The 16,075-nt window shown below is 43.0% G+C and overlaps 1 protein-coding gene across 1 annotated transcript in view; it reads right to left on the bottom strand.

Moving 5' to 3' along the window:
- Nucleotides 1-201: 201 nt before the first annotated feature.
- Nucleotides 202-16,075, bottom strand: part of poc1a (POC1 centriolar protein A) — a 49,356-nt gene continuing 33,482 nt past the window's right edge. Inside the window, exons 9-10 of the mRNA XM_018744562.2 lie at nucleotides 9,109-9,306; nucleotides 202-853 (exon numbers count right to left, since the gene is read on the bottom strand). Coding sequence (XP_018600078.1) covers nucleotides 749-853; nucleotides 9,109-9,306 — 303 coding nt within the window. The 3' untranslated portion in view covers nucleotides 202-748. The remainder of the gene's footprint in view (nucleotides 854-9,108; nucleotides 9,307-16,075) is intronic.

The raw sequence follows: 16,075 nt of genomic DNA, 5'->3' as shown, positions 1-16,075 counted from the left end.
CTTACATGTGCTTTGAAAGCTGGACTGGGGAAAATTCTACCAAATGAACAACCAAGAAAAACTGTCAAAGCATGAAATATTTTATTATTGATCACACAAAGCAGCACACGCTTACTGAATGCGCACGCTTCAATCCACAATAACTACTTCACATTCTCAGTCTTCAAATTTCAGTCTAAAAACAAAAATAAATCTGCTGCATTAAACAGTGTTTATATTAAAGGGGGAGTAAAAGAAAGTGGTAATTCCAGTAAGGTCCTTTTCTCTCCAGCGCAAGAATGCAGATCTCATGAAGTGGAAAATGCTTTTTTACACCAGTAATCAGTAGAGCCGATGAGCAAGGTTGTGCTGGTCGGCCATCGTCCTCTTTACAAACCAAGAGAAACACACAGGCCACGCTCTGCGTAAATCTCAGTCCACTGTTGTTTATCTTAATGGAGACCCAAGAACCCCATAACTCACCATGTGGATGTCTGTGTGGCCCCAGGTGGCCTGACAGAAGTGAACCCACCCGCCCAGAACACACACACACACACACACACACACACACACACACACACACACACACACAGAGGGAGGACAAGATGTCATCATGGGACCCAGGCAATGCACAGCTGAACCCTCTGATCCAATGAACTACTTGCTGAAAAAGGTAGAACCAGGTGCTGGGTGGGGTTGGGAGGCAGCCTGTCAGAGGGGACGCACCGCAGGCCAGACAGCACATCCTTTTGGGGACGCCGGTGCTCAGTCAATCCCTGGGCTGGAGCCGCAGGGTGATCCTCTGCTGGTTGTCAATGCACTCCTTCAGCTTGTCCTCCGTCAGTGTCAGCCTCTGTTCCAGAATCGCCACTGTCTGCCAGGGAGGGGCGAGATAATCAGAAAGTGTCTGAAAAAAAAAAACCCCATGAATGCATCTTTTTCAGTCCACCAACAGATGTTCCGTTATGTGTGCTGACAATCCTACTGATTATGAGGCGAAAGTCACCCCCTGTCCTTGTGTTGGGTGAAACCGAACACGTCATTTTCTATTTAAGACCCACAGAGAGGGGGGGACCCTCAAGAAAGCCCCCTCTTTGTAAGCATGGGTCAAGCGATTAGCGGGCTGCACACTCGCCAGTACTACTGTCACATGACTGTGTCAGGTCATACCAAGCTGGTCTGTGGAAGGGGAGGAGCTCCATTCAACTGTCTTCTCTTCAAATACTGGGATCAAAGTTCAACACATCCATTTACAGCAGGGCATCTTAACCTGAGGCCCATGAAGCCCCGGGGGAGGGGGGGAGCGGGCTGTGGACAGGCTTCAGAGGGTATGTGATGCACATGCTTGCTTTGAAAATGCCACTAAGTTAAAAATAAAACAAAAATATAAATAATGCTGTTACTATCAATTGCATAACTCTATGTGAAGATAATTATGTTTCAGTGCAACTGAGTGCATTATTACTCCAAATTTATTCATGGATGTTTTTCAGGAGGGTCCTTAGATTTCACCAGATTCTTAAAGGGGCCCAAGACTAGAAAAGGTGAAGAACCTCTGGTCTGCAGTATGGAACAACTGTAAAAGCAAAGGGAGGAACAAGCCTGATGCATTAGACAATTCACAAAGGTTTTAGATGAAAAGCCAGTCTGCTGCAGTGATCAAGATCTCAGGATCTCCTCCTGCTTTGAAGCCTGGCTAGATAGAAATATGGGCTGTTTTACACTTCTATTCAACCCACTAACAGTCCAGATTGTTCAGTGTGGACAATTTCTATCTGTCCACAGAAAACCCAAGTTTAATAGATTCCACTACGACAGCCAAATTACAGCCAAGAGTGAGAGCAATGTACATGGAAACTAAAGGATAATAATGGTTCTGAGAGACTCGTGGGAGATTAATCGTAGTGCCAAACCCTGTGGCTCAGACAGAAACAGTCCCACCTGCAGAGCAGCTTCTGTCCTCAGAGGAAGTACACAGCATCTGTTTACTGCCTGAAACAGGAAGGCAGAATTTCTGCCCTTTTGAGTGGCACTCGGAGCAAAATTACAAGGACACAGAGACCAAGGGTAGTGGCTGACCACAGATGTATCACTCATTCCAAAACAAAAAACAGGAAGTGCATTAGGACAAGCTGCCTCGCTGCTGGGTTCCACTGTCCGTCTGACTCTCTATTTCCCGCTTCAGTGGACCTAATGAGAATGTTTGTGTTAAGACACAAATTGGGCAGACATTGATATAGGAGTAATAAAGGGAATGACTCTTGGGCACAACATGTTCAAAATACACCTTCGATTTTACCAAACAGTTTCAACAGATGTCAATCTGAATTACAGTCCATCGCATACAATAGGTGGCCACTGGCAGTGTAGACTGCTGTACAACCCAAACCACGAGGGACGATCTGTAGCTCTCAGCAGTGCACTGCTCTCAGGAATCATTGTTGCTCTGTAACTAGTCTGATTTCCAAAAAGTGGAAAAAAGGAAATAGCAGTGATTCTGCTGAGACACAAAAAATGCACTGATTCTCAGGCTAGCACCAGATGTCACTTTCCAAAAGCTGCTGGAACCTTCTCCACTGTGTCACACTATTCATTTTGTTCAGAAACATAGAAATGGAACAATGTAAACAGAAAATTAGATGAGAGAGAATGCACATACTTCATTACTTTGGTTCCAACCTGCGGGTAGACATTCTTCCACTTTTATGATATTTTTTTTTGTTTCTACATCATAAGAAATAAATTAATATCAGACAGCAATCTAAATCCTACTTCAGGGCTGTAAATGTCTGCATCCTTCTGGTATTATAATTAAATGTGTGGTCTTTAAGCAACCATGCGTAGTTGGGTGTTATCAAGACCCAGCAGTGCCCCCCTTCCATTGTACTTATGGAGCTGCAGTGTGTGGGCCAGACCAAAACAAAGGTGTGTGGACTTTCCTGAGCACACCACCTCCCCAGCAGGAGCAGAGGAACCAGAACAGGATAACATCTGCTGGCATTTCACACCAAGGGTGGGGGTATAGGTTCATGTTTCCTTCATTTGTTTTGCCTAAAAGCAATACCCAGTTCCTGAGGATACTCTCCAAGCCTCACTTTCTCTACAAGAAGTCACCTTAGAGGGGAGATGAAAATGCTAATCGGTATTTTCCTGTACATTTAAATATCTGCTGGTGTGAAGACACCACCTTGCAGCTGCACTCACCTCCTCCACTGTTCTGCCAAGAGTGACAATGGACACAATGAAGCCTCAGTGGCCACCAGTGAGAAAACACCTTTATATCCTAAAAGTAATGTGTTGGTTGAAAATGTTGCTTGGTTTCAAATGCTCACTCCTGCTACAATACCCTTGATCAAATTGTTACCTTGAACCCTAAGTCACGAAGCTGTGTATATGGGTTAATCACTTTAAGCAGCTTATTGTGCGAGTCAACTTGGAGAAAAGCATTAGATAAATTAAAAAAAATAATAATATTCAAGGTAAATGCATCCTTTTATTATACACTTGATAACCCAAAGCAAAATATCTGTGGTTGGAAAGGTAATTTCTACTCAAAAACAAAGTACTGGTCCTTAATGAGAAATACCTTTACCTGGCAGGGTTTGATGACAAATGGATGAAACACTGCAGACACTGTCTTAGAGGCTTTTATACACACACACACACACACACACACACACACACACACACACACACACACACACACACACACACACACACAGAACAACCTGCAGTTCCAGCCTCAGCTCCATCCATGCAGATAAAAAGATGAAGTTTGGAGGTGGTGGGGGGAGTGGAAGGAGTGGTGGGGATAAAAAGTAAACATAGGCACAGTATCTGGGTGAGCAAATGGAAGAAAGGTTCTCACCCAGTAATGAACAAAACTCAACATTTTATTTATTTCAGGAGCATCTGCACAAAAAGTGTTGTGCACTGAGTTCTCAGAAGCAGCATCATGGTAATACAGCTGAATTTGTAAGGGGAATTTATCATCATTATTATTGTTATTAATTCACCTGACACTTTCCTCCAAGGTGACTTACAATGTGAGGTTTGTACAATAACTACTTACACCGTAGCCTAATCAAGTAAATATAGACACATTCATCTCAGGAGAGTGTGTCATTCATTTTCTTTGTTAATCCATAAAATGTTTCATTAGGTATTTATTCATCTGATGATTTTCTCCAAAACAATTTATAATGTGCATACACATTTACCCATTTGCACACCAGGGTAATTTTTACTGTATCAATTCAGTGGTAAGTGCCTTGAACTATAGTGTGTGAGTGACACAGAGAGAGTGTGTTTCACTGATGTATGGATGAGTGACCCATTGTAAGCAGTGTATCTAGCAGTGTAAGTCACCTTGGTGAATAAGGTGTGTGGGCTAGTAACACTACATAGCATCCATTGTAATTCGCTTTGGAGAAAAGCGTTTGCTAAGTAAATAAATGTAAATGTAAACTAAGGTACTACAGCAGGAGGTAGAATTTGAACCTCTGTTCTAGTGCAAAGTGAGGGCCACTGACTAGAAGAACATGCACTATCTACTGCAATTCTAATGCATATATACTACAGTAAGTGTAGTTAAGTACCTTAACTTAAGGACCCACTTGGACTGAACCAGTAAGTCTCAGGTCTGTGCCCTTAACCACTATCATCTGCTACCACAAAATCACCATCTTGCTGAACCTCAAACCCACAGCTTTTGACTACAAAGCAAATGTGTTAACTGTATAATGGGTAGCTTTCAGCAGAACTTTGTACTTCGTTTTCATGTGTGAATTATTTATGGACCCCCTCCCCCCCCCCCCGAGTGACTCGATACGGTATGAGGTTCATGCAAAGGTGCAAGGATGCTATGCATACCAGAGCTAACGATATCCATCTCCTCGTTCCCACAACGTACTGCAGCATTGGGGTCAAAGTGGAACCAGGCCACAGGGTTTGTTCCCACATAAACCTGTGCTGCAAATTCCAGACACTGTTAACATCAAGCGTTGCAAAATTCCACTGATATACATGAAAGTTAATATAATCAATAAAAGTGCAAGTAGAGGTGAGCTTAACTTTATCATCCAAAACAACTCTCACAGCCCTTGAACATTTCTATGGTGGGACAATTCAAAGTAATGTTTTTGCAGGGACCCTTTAAAAATGGCAAAATGGACAAGCCTACCCATCACTCACATAGAATGTGTCTGTGTGTGTAGGTGACATGCAACCACAGAAAGGTAACTGACATTCGAAAGGGAGAATTACACAAGTTGACAATTGCTCATTTCAGCAGAGCGACTCCAGACAGCGCCTAAGGCCCACGCCACACTCTGTGGAAACACACTCCCAGCGGAGGCACACAGGCGTACATGTATGAAAGAGCTTTCTGTCACCGCCACCCACTCCAGCGGTCTGTGTGTTTCCGCTGCCCATTCCAGCAGTGGGGGGCCTTAGCTCCACTGCCGAGAGACTCACCACCACAGCACATAGCCCCTTCCTACAGCTGGCTGTGCCATTAATGTCACAGCTGGCTCTGCCATAATGTCGTCCTGGAACTGCTATACCACTCACTTTTTCATTTTCCAACCAAACTTTTTCCATCTATTTTTCACTTTAAGTATTTTTTAAATATCTTCTTTATTAATGTATGACATACAGCTGAAATGCAGATAGTGGAACATATGACTACTGTGTGTATAGTTTCCATTGCATATAGAACCATATATTTATCTTTTTTCTAGCAATAAAAAATGACTCTGGCACAGCTGAAAACCCACAGACAGCATCCTGAAAACCTGGCGCTTTCAGCAGCTGCTGCACACAGTTTGTTACTTGGTAACACACTGACAGCAAGTGGCTTTCCTTGAGCTACCAGACAGCATGTCTAAAAACTGCAGGAAGGTCAATAAGGCTGTGTCTGGGGGCAAAGGTCAGCACCCTTCATCCCCTGGAAGGGGTAGGGAATTGTGAGGTGAGGGTGTCAGGGGCAACACAGGAAATGCTGGAAATAATGCATCTTGGGAAAACACCTGAAATGTGGTGGGAATGCTTCACAATTTGTTGCTTATTTATGGGACTCATGTGTCTATCATGAAAATAAGCCAGCAGAAGGTTGAGAGTATGAATGAATGGTCCTACGTGCCTGGAAAAATCTTGCCCAGAACCACCCGGATCCCACCCCAATCCCCACCTCCACTCAAGGTCAAAGCAGTTTGCCACATGCCTCTAGAGGAGCTCTGGGACACTGAGATTTCCCTTGTAATGGAGACCATCTGCCTGCCTTATGACCACCCCTCCCGAACCTAATCCTATCGTCCAGCAAGAGCATGGAAAACCCACAGAAGACACACAGAAAAAGAAAAGGGGGCAGTGTACAGTCTGAAAGGACAGCTGCCGAGCAGGAATGGAAACATGGGACAGATCCCAGGGTCGTACAAAACCATGCTCCAACCCCCAAGAAATTCAAGTAACAGCCATACAGTGCAGTTCAGAATCCTTATTACAGTAAGCATACACACAATTAGTAGTTTAAAAAGGTCAAGAACAGACTCAGCCGAACTTAAAAATGTAAAACACGTAGATCTGAGGTAATTTAAAGCAACACTCAGTGACATTAGAAGGACTTATATGAACTCCTGTCAATAGCAAAAGGTCACCAGAGGCAGCCTCCAGCCTCCAGAGCAAAGAAAGGAAGCCTTGAAAACATTAATATCAATTTTTCCACCGAGCTCCACCAAGCTTCACAGCCCTGAAAGGCACCTAATGACTAATTTCCTCGTTCCAAGGCAAATAATATTGTCAGCCGTAACCTAGAGGAAGCCATTAGCTGCAGACAGCTGTGGTGGCAGAGACGTTAGCGAGATGATTTAGCGGGTAATATTTGAAGAGATATTGTTTCAGCCCCCCCCAACCTGGAAAGCACACTTCTGCGGTGCTTGTCACACATTAAATATTAACGGCTACAATGAGTGAGAAGCAAGCCAGTTATGAGAATGAAGCATGTTCCTTCAAAGACCTTCACTTCCATTTTCCTTTAACTAACCAGACACTTTGTCCTGTGGGGATATGAAAGAACACATTACCAGTGAGAACGCTGGGACTGAACTGCTGATCCAGGAGACATCACTTGGCTGTCATTCATAGTCCTTGTTTGGAGGAGAATGTCTTAACGTAGTGCTTAGTGGCCTGGCAAGCTATTGCTATGAACGATCGACTTGTGTTTGTTGGGGTGGGCAGCTGAGCAGATGCACCCTCCCATCTGGTGCTCTTGTGTGGCAGCTTAACCTGTGTTCAGCATCAGGGAATTGTGAGGAAAGAAAATTAAGAGGCCTGAGACTATGTGAATATTTCTCAACAAGAAAAAAGGCTCATGCTTACTGCACTATTAGGCAAGGGGAATTTTTAGTAAAAAGGTTGGAAACTTATTTATATGTTAGTTTACTCTGAGACAAAAGTTTACATTTATTTTCTTAGCAGATGTTTTTCTCCAAAGCAACTTCCAACTAACTCTATGTAGTGTTATCAGCCCACACACCTTAATTCACAAAGGTGAAATTACACTTCTTGATACACTACTTACACTGGGTCATTCATCCGTGCATCAGTGGAACACTCTCTCTGTCACTCACACACACTATGGGTGAACCTGATCAGCATGTCTTTGGACTGCGAGATGAAACCAGAGCACCCAGAGAAAACCCATGCAGACACTGGGAGAACATGCAAACTTTACACAAACTGAGCAGGGATCGACCCATGTCCTCTTGCACCACCTAGGCACTGTGAGACAGCAGCGCTGTGCCACAGTGCCGCCCGGTTAATTGGTAGCCATTCATTGGTTCCCCGCTTCAAAATACAATAGAAACCAGAAATCTGTTCATAACTCTGTAAAACCAAAATCACTTTTACCAAAAATACAAAAATTTTTAAAAAAATTCAGAGAATAAAAAATGCTTCCATAACCTCCTAGTCATACACAGCTACTCAGATCATGATGTGTGCTGCCCAAAGGAAGTCCTAGCTTTTCAGGAACCACCAAAAACTACTTTTCTTTCACTGGTTTCAATGTACAACCCTGTTCAGCATGAAACAGGGTTTACTACAGACCCCGCTCACAGGAATATACGTGCGGGTAGGAGCTTTAATTAAACTCGAACTCTGAATGGCCTATGAATTATTCACTTCCATGTCTCTGGCACCTTAAGCCGTGTTCATATTTCAGGCAGTAGAAAATGGTGAAAGTAGCTCGCTGCAGCTCTACAGAACCGATCAGAGTCCGACTGTAGAGATCCTGGCCATGAAAGCAGAACACACTGCAGGAGAAGAGGGAACGAGTGGTGTTTGGGCTGAGTGATGCTTCTGTGTAGACTCTTCAGAAGACATGCAAGTAAAAGCAACTCTCCAGCTTCAGCCCCCTGTGTCTCACTAGCAACATCACAGGGCCTAATGAGAGAGCACCATGGATAGTGCACAGAAGGCATTTCTGCATCAACTGTGGGGAAAACACAGGAGTCAGCACAGCAGAACACACAACACTGTGGCTCTTCCAGCATCCACCCATCAGTGTCAATGACGCTAATCCCTTCATCTTCATTAATAACACAGTCACTCACTGAAAGACAAAAATGAGTAAGTTTTAAAATGTGCTTCTAACAGAAGAATAAGGAGAACGGGGAAGATAGCTTGCGACTCAAAGTCAGAAGAGGCTCCCTTTACCAATCCTTTGAGGACTCCAAACAAGCGACATACATACACTATGAGCTAATCCTGCAAAAATGCTTCAGCTGCAGTAACTGAGCTACATAAAATACAAGGGAAAAGCAAGTATAGCAAACTGATCTCACTGTGACATTTGGGTCACTTGTGCACATGCAGAAGAGGCCCCCCACAGAACAGCAGATACAACTCATGACTTTGCACTAAAGCATTTAAGCTGCCTGGATAAGGATTTCCAGGAAATAATACACACTGGAAAATAGATTAAATAGGGTGGGGAATACTTCTAATTCAGAAGCTCAAAATCCTGAGTGTTACAAGAAAAAACATGTGCAGCGGGTTTTCTGGAATCGGCAACTAGAAAATGCCAGGTTAACGAAAAACTAAAATGCCAAGATACAGGCATAGTCTTACCTGGGTCAGGACGTTCAGTTGGCCCACAATGTGTTCCAGGGTGCTAGTCAAGGCAGAGGACCCCCCTCCTTCAGCAGGATGCTGGATGGAGGAGGACAGGGGCATGGTGCAAGATTCAGAGGGCACCTCCAGAGTCTGGTCATGGTTGCGGCTCGTCGCTCCTAATCGGGGCTTGTGGGCATCCACTGTCTCCAAACACTGGAAAGATGTGGAAAGGCATAAGTCCAATGTTTAACAACTCCTCCAATTTGTCAAAAATACACCATACACTTTTAGACTGTATCCTCCATGAGTCTTCATAAGCTTTCTTATGAGAGTTGAAGGAATACTTCTGGGCTTTCTACACAAAGATAATTAGAACTATGATGTTTCTTCTCACTCCTACTGGAAAATTTACTGAGAATTTGTAAACTTAAGAATGCCTGTATTCACCTGTTATACATATAGGTGACAGAACAGTTAGTCAGACGTTTCATCAACATTTCAGCTGTATGCTTTTGCTGGAGAGACGAACAGAAATCTAACATAAATGACCAAAACAATGAACAGAGGTAAGTCCGAACAGCAGCAAGCACTGAAGTAAGAGTATCTGTGCCAATCTCTGACCTTCACCAGATGTCACACAAGAGTCTACTGCTCTGCTTTTCTCAGATAACTTTCAATAACAAGACAACAAAACATTTTGTCATACCATCAGATTGTGTTGACTCCACCACTACACACTGCCATGGTGGATATACTAATGCTGGTGTCAGAGACCATTAGCAGTGATGAAGGGTTTTATTTACCAAATCAAGCATAATTACTTATACAATCAGATATTAAAGTATTGTCTGTCTATCTCCCACTCACCTGTCAACAAGCCTAATTGGAAAGCAAGTTAAGAATGAATGGATACGTAGCCCTATATGTACCTATGTCTTGAAACAAAGCCAAAACAAACAGAAATATCACACGACTGGCACTGAACAATCCATCAACTCCACTCCAACAGATGATCCATACAAGCTACTAATTCACTTGTAGCTGCACCTCCTACATATTTAAAGTCTGATTCTTCCCGTCCAAATATATGTTACACCTTAGAGCATTGCACTTTGCCCAGTCATAAAGCAGGCCATCTTACCGATGCTATTAAAGTTAACCCTCTCAGGGCAAAATTAATACTAGTCCAGTGGTATCCAACTGCAGAAAATCATTTATAAATATTCAAAGGGGTATTTATCTAATTCCAGCTGATGCTAATTTGCAATGTCCGCCTGGAGAGGGGTAAGAGTGTTGATAAACAAGAAACTTCAGGATCCCTCGTCATGTGGAAATCAACAAACTTTTGGTCATATACAGTTCATTCAATGTCCCTGTACAAATAATGACAACTGAAATATACTGCCTCATTTATGCCATTCAAAGTGGTGAAACCCAGACGATGAAAAACCCCTCAAACTCCTCTCCCATCTGCCTCATTTTACTGGTTAAAGAAAGATATGTAGTGTCTTCAAAGAGCAGACTTCAGGACAGTAACTTTTGACAGTATTCACCAACAGCAGTAAGCTCTGCCATGACTTGCTGGTCTGACCGGTATAATAGCACCAAACCTATAAACTGTGGATGTATGGATGTTGTATGGCTTCTGCACAGCCAAGGTATGTCGCACTGGCACGTTTACCAGTTGCTCAGAAGAGTTACATTTTGTGCTCAGCAATAAACAGCTCACACACAGACAGACACACTCCCTCTCTTCAACACCCTCCAATTCGGAGCCTTGCATTCCGATTAACAGCCCCAATGAGTCACCTGGACTGGAAAAACCAACAGTGGAAAATTTCCTCTCAGCCATATAGGGGGGTGGGGGGGGTGGGGTCGACAGGACCGTCAATAACCCCTCAGCCCACCTTACTGCATACAGGACCATTCATCATACTGACTATACACTTGTAAAAACACAGGAACATGTAAGCTGCATTGCATGCATAGCAAGGAGTGTGTCTGTTGGGGGGGGTTCTACATGCTTTACAGGCAGGCTATGTGAACAGTTCAGCTGCATGTGGTCGTACTACATTCAACTTTTAACGCAGTGCAAGATTAGAGGGCACAGGAAGTACACGGCAAAGAAAGGTTTCAGCAAAGTCCTAGGACAAATATGCTAAAGAGCTAAAGCACATAGAGGCATGGAGAAGTCCTTTTGGAAGTCTAGAATATACACTGAGTTTCATTCAAGGCAGCTTGTGCTCAAATCTACTTTCCCTTCTGCTTTAACATTCTATCCTAAAATGCATCAGGGAAGACCTGTTACCTTTGTCTCCATTTCTGGGGCTCCTAGAAAGCCCAAGGTGTGGACATGTGCAGCACTGAGGGACACTCAAAGCAAGTGAGAACAAGGTGCTGGGCTGCAAACACAAATTTTCAGGTGCATAGCTTTACTATGCTGCATATCTTTACGTAGAACTACGTGTGGGTGGTGAGCCCCAACCCACTCGGCCCAGATATTAGGTCTATCGCTGCTGCATCTACGTCCATGGGCTCATGCTGCACGGCGATGTCGGGTGCGTGACAAGGCAACGATTGCGGCTCCGAGGCCGCCTGAGGCAATTTTGCAGCCTCCCGCCGTCACCTTCTTCCGTGCACGCTGTTCACGCTTTCGCTAAGCCGGTGTCTTGGTTGGTACCTTTCGAATCCCAGAGGCCTCGGCTTGCTCCCTAAGTGCAGCTCATCGGTCATGATAGTACTTTGTGTCGCGTTTGTTGGGCATCTCTGAAATGTTTAATTCAATGATCCGCCTTCGGGCCCCCTACGTCGGTTTAAATGAAGGTTTTCCTGCCGGCGCGATACGTGTCCGATACCGTGGCTCTCTAGTGACGAACTGAGGTGCTGACGTCAACGCTATGAGATGTGGTTTGAACATGGTGACATGTAGCGCAATGCGCGGCAACTCCATAACGACCCAAATGTGAGACATTTTCGTAGCGTTGCCAGCTCGCTCGGGCTGAATTGGCAGCGGCCGTTCATATCTCGTTTGATGCAGTGTTCCTTCCTCTGTCCAACGGTATATGCACTATCTCTTTGTGTCGTTTCATTTGCAAGCAGTAGCGGCAAGAGGGGGTTGCATTTTTACGGGACGGTCATTTCCCAAGTTACCCCCCCCCACCTAGTGAGGAGAAAGACGTAGTTCTATGTCAAAAATAAGTCTCCAGTTTTGACAGAAGAATTCTAACAAGACACTGTGTGTGTGTGAGAGAGAGAGATCACCCTGCGATGGACTGATATCACATCCAGGGCATACCCTGCTTCACAGTCTATGTTTCCAGGTTAGCTCATGGATCACTGTGACCCTGCACTGTGAAAGAAGTTACTAATAATGGGTGTATGAATAATTGTTTACCCTCATAATGAGGGTATAAAGTGTGTGTAGCTTGTGTATAAAAAATCTACAGGGCACATGAGGAAAACGCCAAAAAATGAAAAGGAGATACACAGCAGGCAGGCCTCATCACTTTACAGTCCTGATATCCGTAAACACCCATTCCCTCAGTGCAGTGGGGTTGCCGGAAACAGTGCAGCTGATAAAGCTGGAAGTATGCCACCTGATACCTCAGCCAGTGTTTGCTACCGTGTGTTGAAGACAGGCCAAAACCTCTGTCTGCAGCTGTGCTCCCAGCTAGAGGGGCTCAGCATTCTCTCACCATTCACCAGCTCATTAAATTCACATATTGTGACTACGGTGATTTAATCACTTTTACTGTCTGTGCAAGAAAGAAGTCAATGCAGATCACTGCAAACAGCACCCCCCCGGCCCCTGAGGCTTGCATTCACTGTATGGTAGGAATCCTGCAAAGCAGAGTGGCTCGCCTGCCTGCACACGTGAGGAGCACAGACACACAGATGTGATGGCGTGGGGGGGGATTACAGTGGATTGTCATCTGGGAGCTGAGAAGCACGTCAGTTTCAGCGAGGGGGGGTGACGTTGGGCTGTTTCTGCTTCTCCATTCAGAAGCCTGTCCCGCTGCAGAGAGCATCACAGCACACACACCTGCACAGTCGCTGCTGCTAGACACTGTCAGCTGGGCAGGAAAAAGAAGAACACACAGGGTGATAATCAGGGCATGATATCACTTCCTGCTCCCTCAACGGGGGTGACGGCTTACAGACACAGACCCTTAAAAACCCATCTATACGAACACAGTGCTTGCTTGCATCATGTTTGCCTGTAAAAAGGCATGTGGTTTTTTTTCTGGGATCAGTGTGTCTGCACATGCACCCTGAGACACCCACATCAAGCAGAATGAGAGAAACCTTACAGTAAAATCACAGTCAAACAGAAAATTAAATAGGTCTGATGCTGGAAACAATGTCAATTCTTCTGCAGTGCACTCTTGACTGTACCACAATAAAACACCAGTGACAACACACTTTGTGTCCTGCACATTGCTTGAGTCGAACATTTAGCAATGCTTCACCTGCTTGCTAAAAATAGGTCCTGCCAGCAAAGATGCATGCTTTTAAAAGGACACCTCCACAATAGAGGAACAAGTTTCTTTCACTGCCATCAAATTATTTATTTTAAAAAGCAAATAAATATCTTTTTCTTACACACTGATGACAAATGAATGATAAAAGGATGGATGAGATTTCTCAGTAGCAGGGATTTGCTCAGCTCTGTGGTGACACATGACTTGCACCTGAGGCTTTTTATAAAAGATGCAAATAAAAGGATGTCTATTAATAATAAATAGAAAATGATAAATAAAACAGAGAAGACAGCAAAAAGAAAAACTGCATATCCAGGTAGGATAGCCTGCACAATCTTTTAATCTTATGGTCTTTTACATTCTCATCAATAAAGACAAAGGTGTCTTTTGAGTATGAATGCTTCTTGGCACGAGCTCCAGCACCAGCAGTTCTAGCACCTACACATACATTAGAACATGTTTTCACCGAGTTTCTCTAATAAAATCAGCTGCATTCTCACACAGCCCTTGAGAAACACAATTTAAACCCAGAATGTTCAATGGCAGACCCACTCAGCCAGGGTCCAACAGCTTTCCCAGCACTGCTCACAGCACTAAGAGCTCAGAAAGGGTGTTAAATGGGCTGTCATGGCACTGAGGTAAATCAGCTGGTTCTCTGCTTGTCTGGAGCAAAAAAACATCTTGGAATCAATCCTCAAGGACTGCAGCTGAAAAGGCCCGTTCAGGAACACTTTAGTACATGGTTTTTTCCACATATTAATTCCAGCAAATAATAAAAGACAATATCTCCTACCGTCTAATCATTTCTCAGTTTAAGACAGTCGGAAAATTGATGGTTGTTAAAGGGCATTCTTCTGTCATTAGGAATAAAAAAAAAAAAAAAAAAAAAAAGAGAAAAACTGAATACTTCTCAGATAAAGCAAAGTCAAGTCAGGTCTTAAAAAAGGAGACCCCTGAAAACCTGTCATTAGTTACATTTCATTAGTGAAAAATACCAACCAGATGATTTTTGTGAAGTGAGGAAAAAGAAATCTGACAAGTTCACATTTAAAAAATACCCTGCTGGTGAAGAATATAAACAGTCCCCAGCATACAGGTCAATATAAAACCACACATTCAATAAAAAAGGGGACAGTCTGGTTAAATGACACATTACTTCCAAGATCAATTCGCCTTTCAGTTTTAGCAAATTTAACTCTCCCTCAAACCTCCTTAATTATACCAAAATGGCACTAAATGTCACAGATGACCTAGGCGCTCATATCAAACATTTCATTACAAAATTACAAAGAACATACTATTACATAACTTTCTATGCGCTGATCATGTTCACATAATCAAATTATAATAGCCCTGTTTGATCTGTAGACAAAATCATATCTCTGAAACATGTGGAACCTAAAATACAACTAATTAATTATGATATGTAGGGGGTGCCATAGCATATCAGTTTTAGCACCGCTGCTTCACAGCTTTGTGGGTGTGGTTTTGGACTTCAGCTCATTCTGTGGACAGTTTGCTCAGTTCTCTAACATGTATAAAAGACCTGCTATTGAGATGAACAGGTGACCACATATGGAAATTATGCAAATACTGTAAACTAATATTGAATTTCTAATGAACTACCATTTTAGGCAGTAGGTTCTTTTTTTAAAAAAAAAAAAAAAAAAAAAAAAAATTTATTCACTTTTTAAAAAAATTTCTCCCTTCCCGCCACCATTAAGAATGCAATTCATTCCCGATAAACCCTTTATAAGGTGAATTACAACTCAAAAGTAATTTCAATGGGAAAATGTATTCATTCCTTAGTTGCAAAACGACACCCATTTATTGTTAAATATCATCAAATATCATTAAAATTACTTCAATAATTAGTTATAGCATAACAGCAGTTTTCCTACATTAATTACTTTATAAAATTGTATCAGTCTACATTCACTTGTTCATCTCCTGTATAGCTATTTTGTACTGTAAACTTTAAAACATTCAGAAACAGGACATAACAGGCAGTCCTCGGATTACGAATGAGTTCCATTCCTCAGCCTGCCTTTAAGTTGGATTTTGACGTAAGACGGAACACTTAGGTATGATGGGTATCTAATGTCAGTTTGTCAAATGTTTGTCTTAGTATATTGTGTACCTTTCTTTGGATAAAAAAACAAAAATACTTCCGGATACACTAAAACATCTTTAGTACAACAATAGAGTAATAATAATACAATGTTACGATGTAATGAGAATTGATAATAAATGTAACTACAGCATTTATAATAACGAGAGACACAGAAAGCGATAAAAAAATGTTACTACTGTCATGATGAACAGAGGACACGGAGGAGGCTGGACCCAAGTGCAGGATTGTTTATTCAGAATCAAAGGACTAGACGTGTTCTCATTGTCAGGGACAGGCAAATGGTCAGTCATTGGCAAACTGAACAGAGATGAGGATCCAAAATTGTGCTTGAGGGAGAAAGTGGGTGGTCGTTATCAAAGAGACAAGG

Source organism: Scleropages formosus, chromosome 22 (assembly GCF_900964775.1).
Source record: "Scleropages formosus chromosome 22, fSclFor1.1, whole genome shotgun sequence".
Taxonomy (NCBI): Eukaryota; Metazoa; Chordata; class Actinopteri; order Osteoglossiformes; family Osteoglossidae; genus Scleropages; species Scleropages formosus.
Note: the sequence above shows the minus strand (reverse complement) of the source record. Positions and strands in the feature narration are given on the sequence as shown.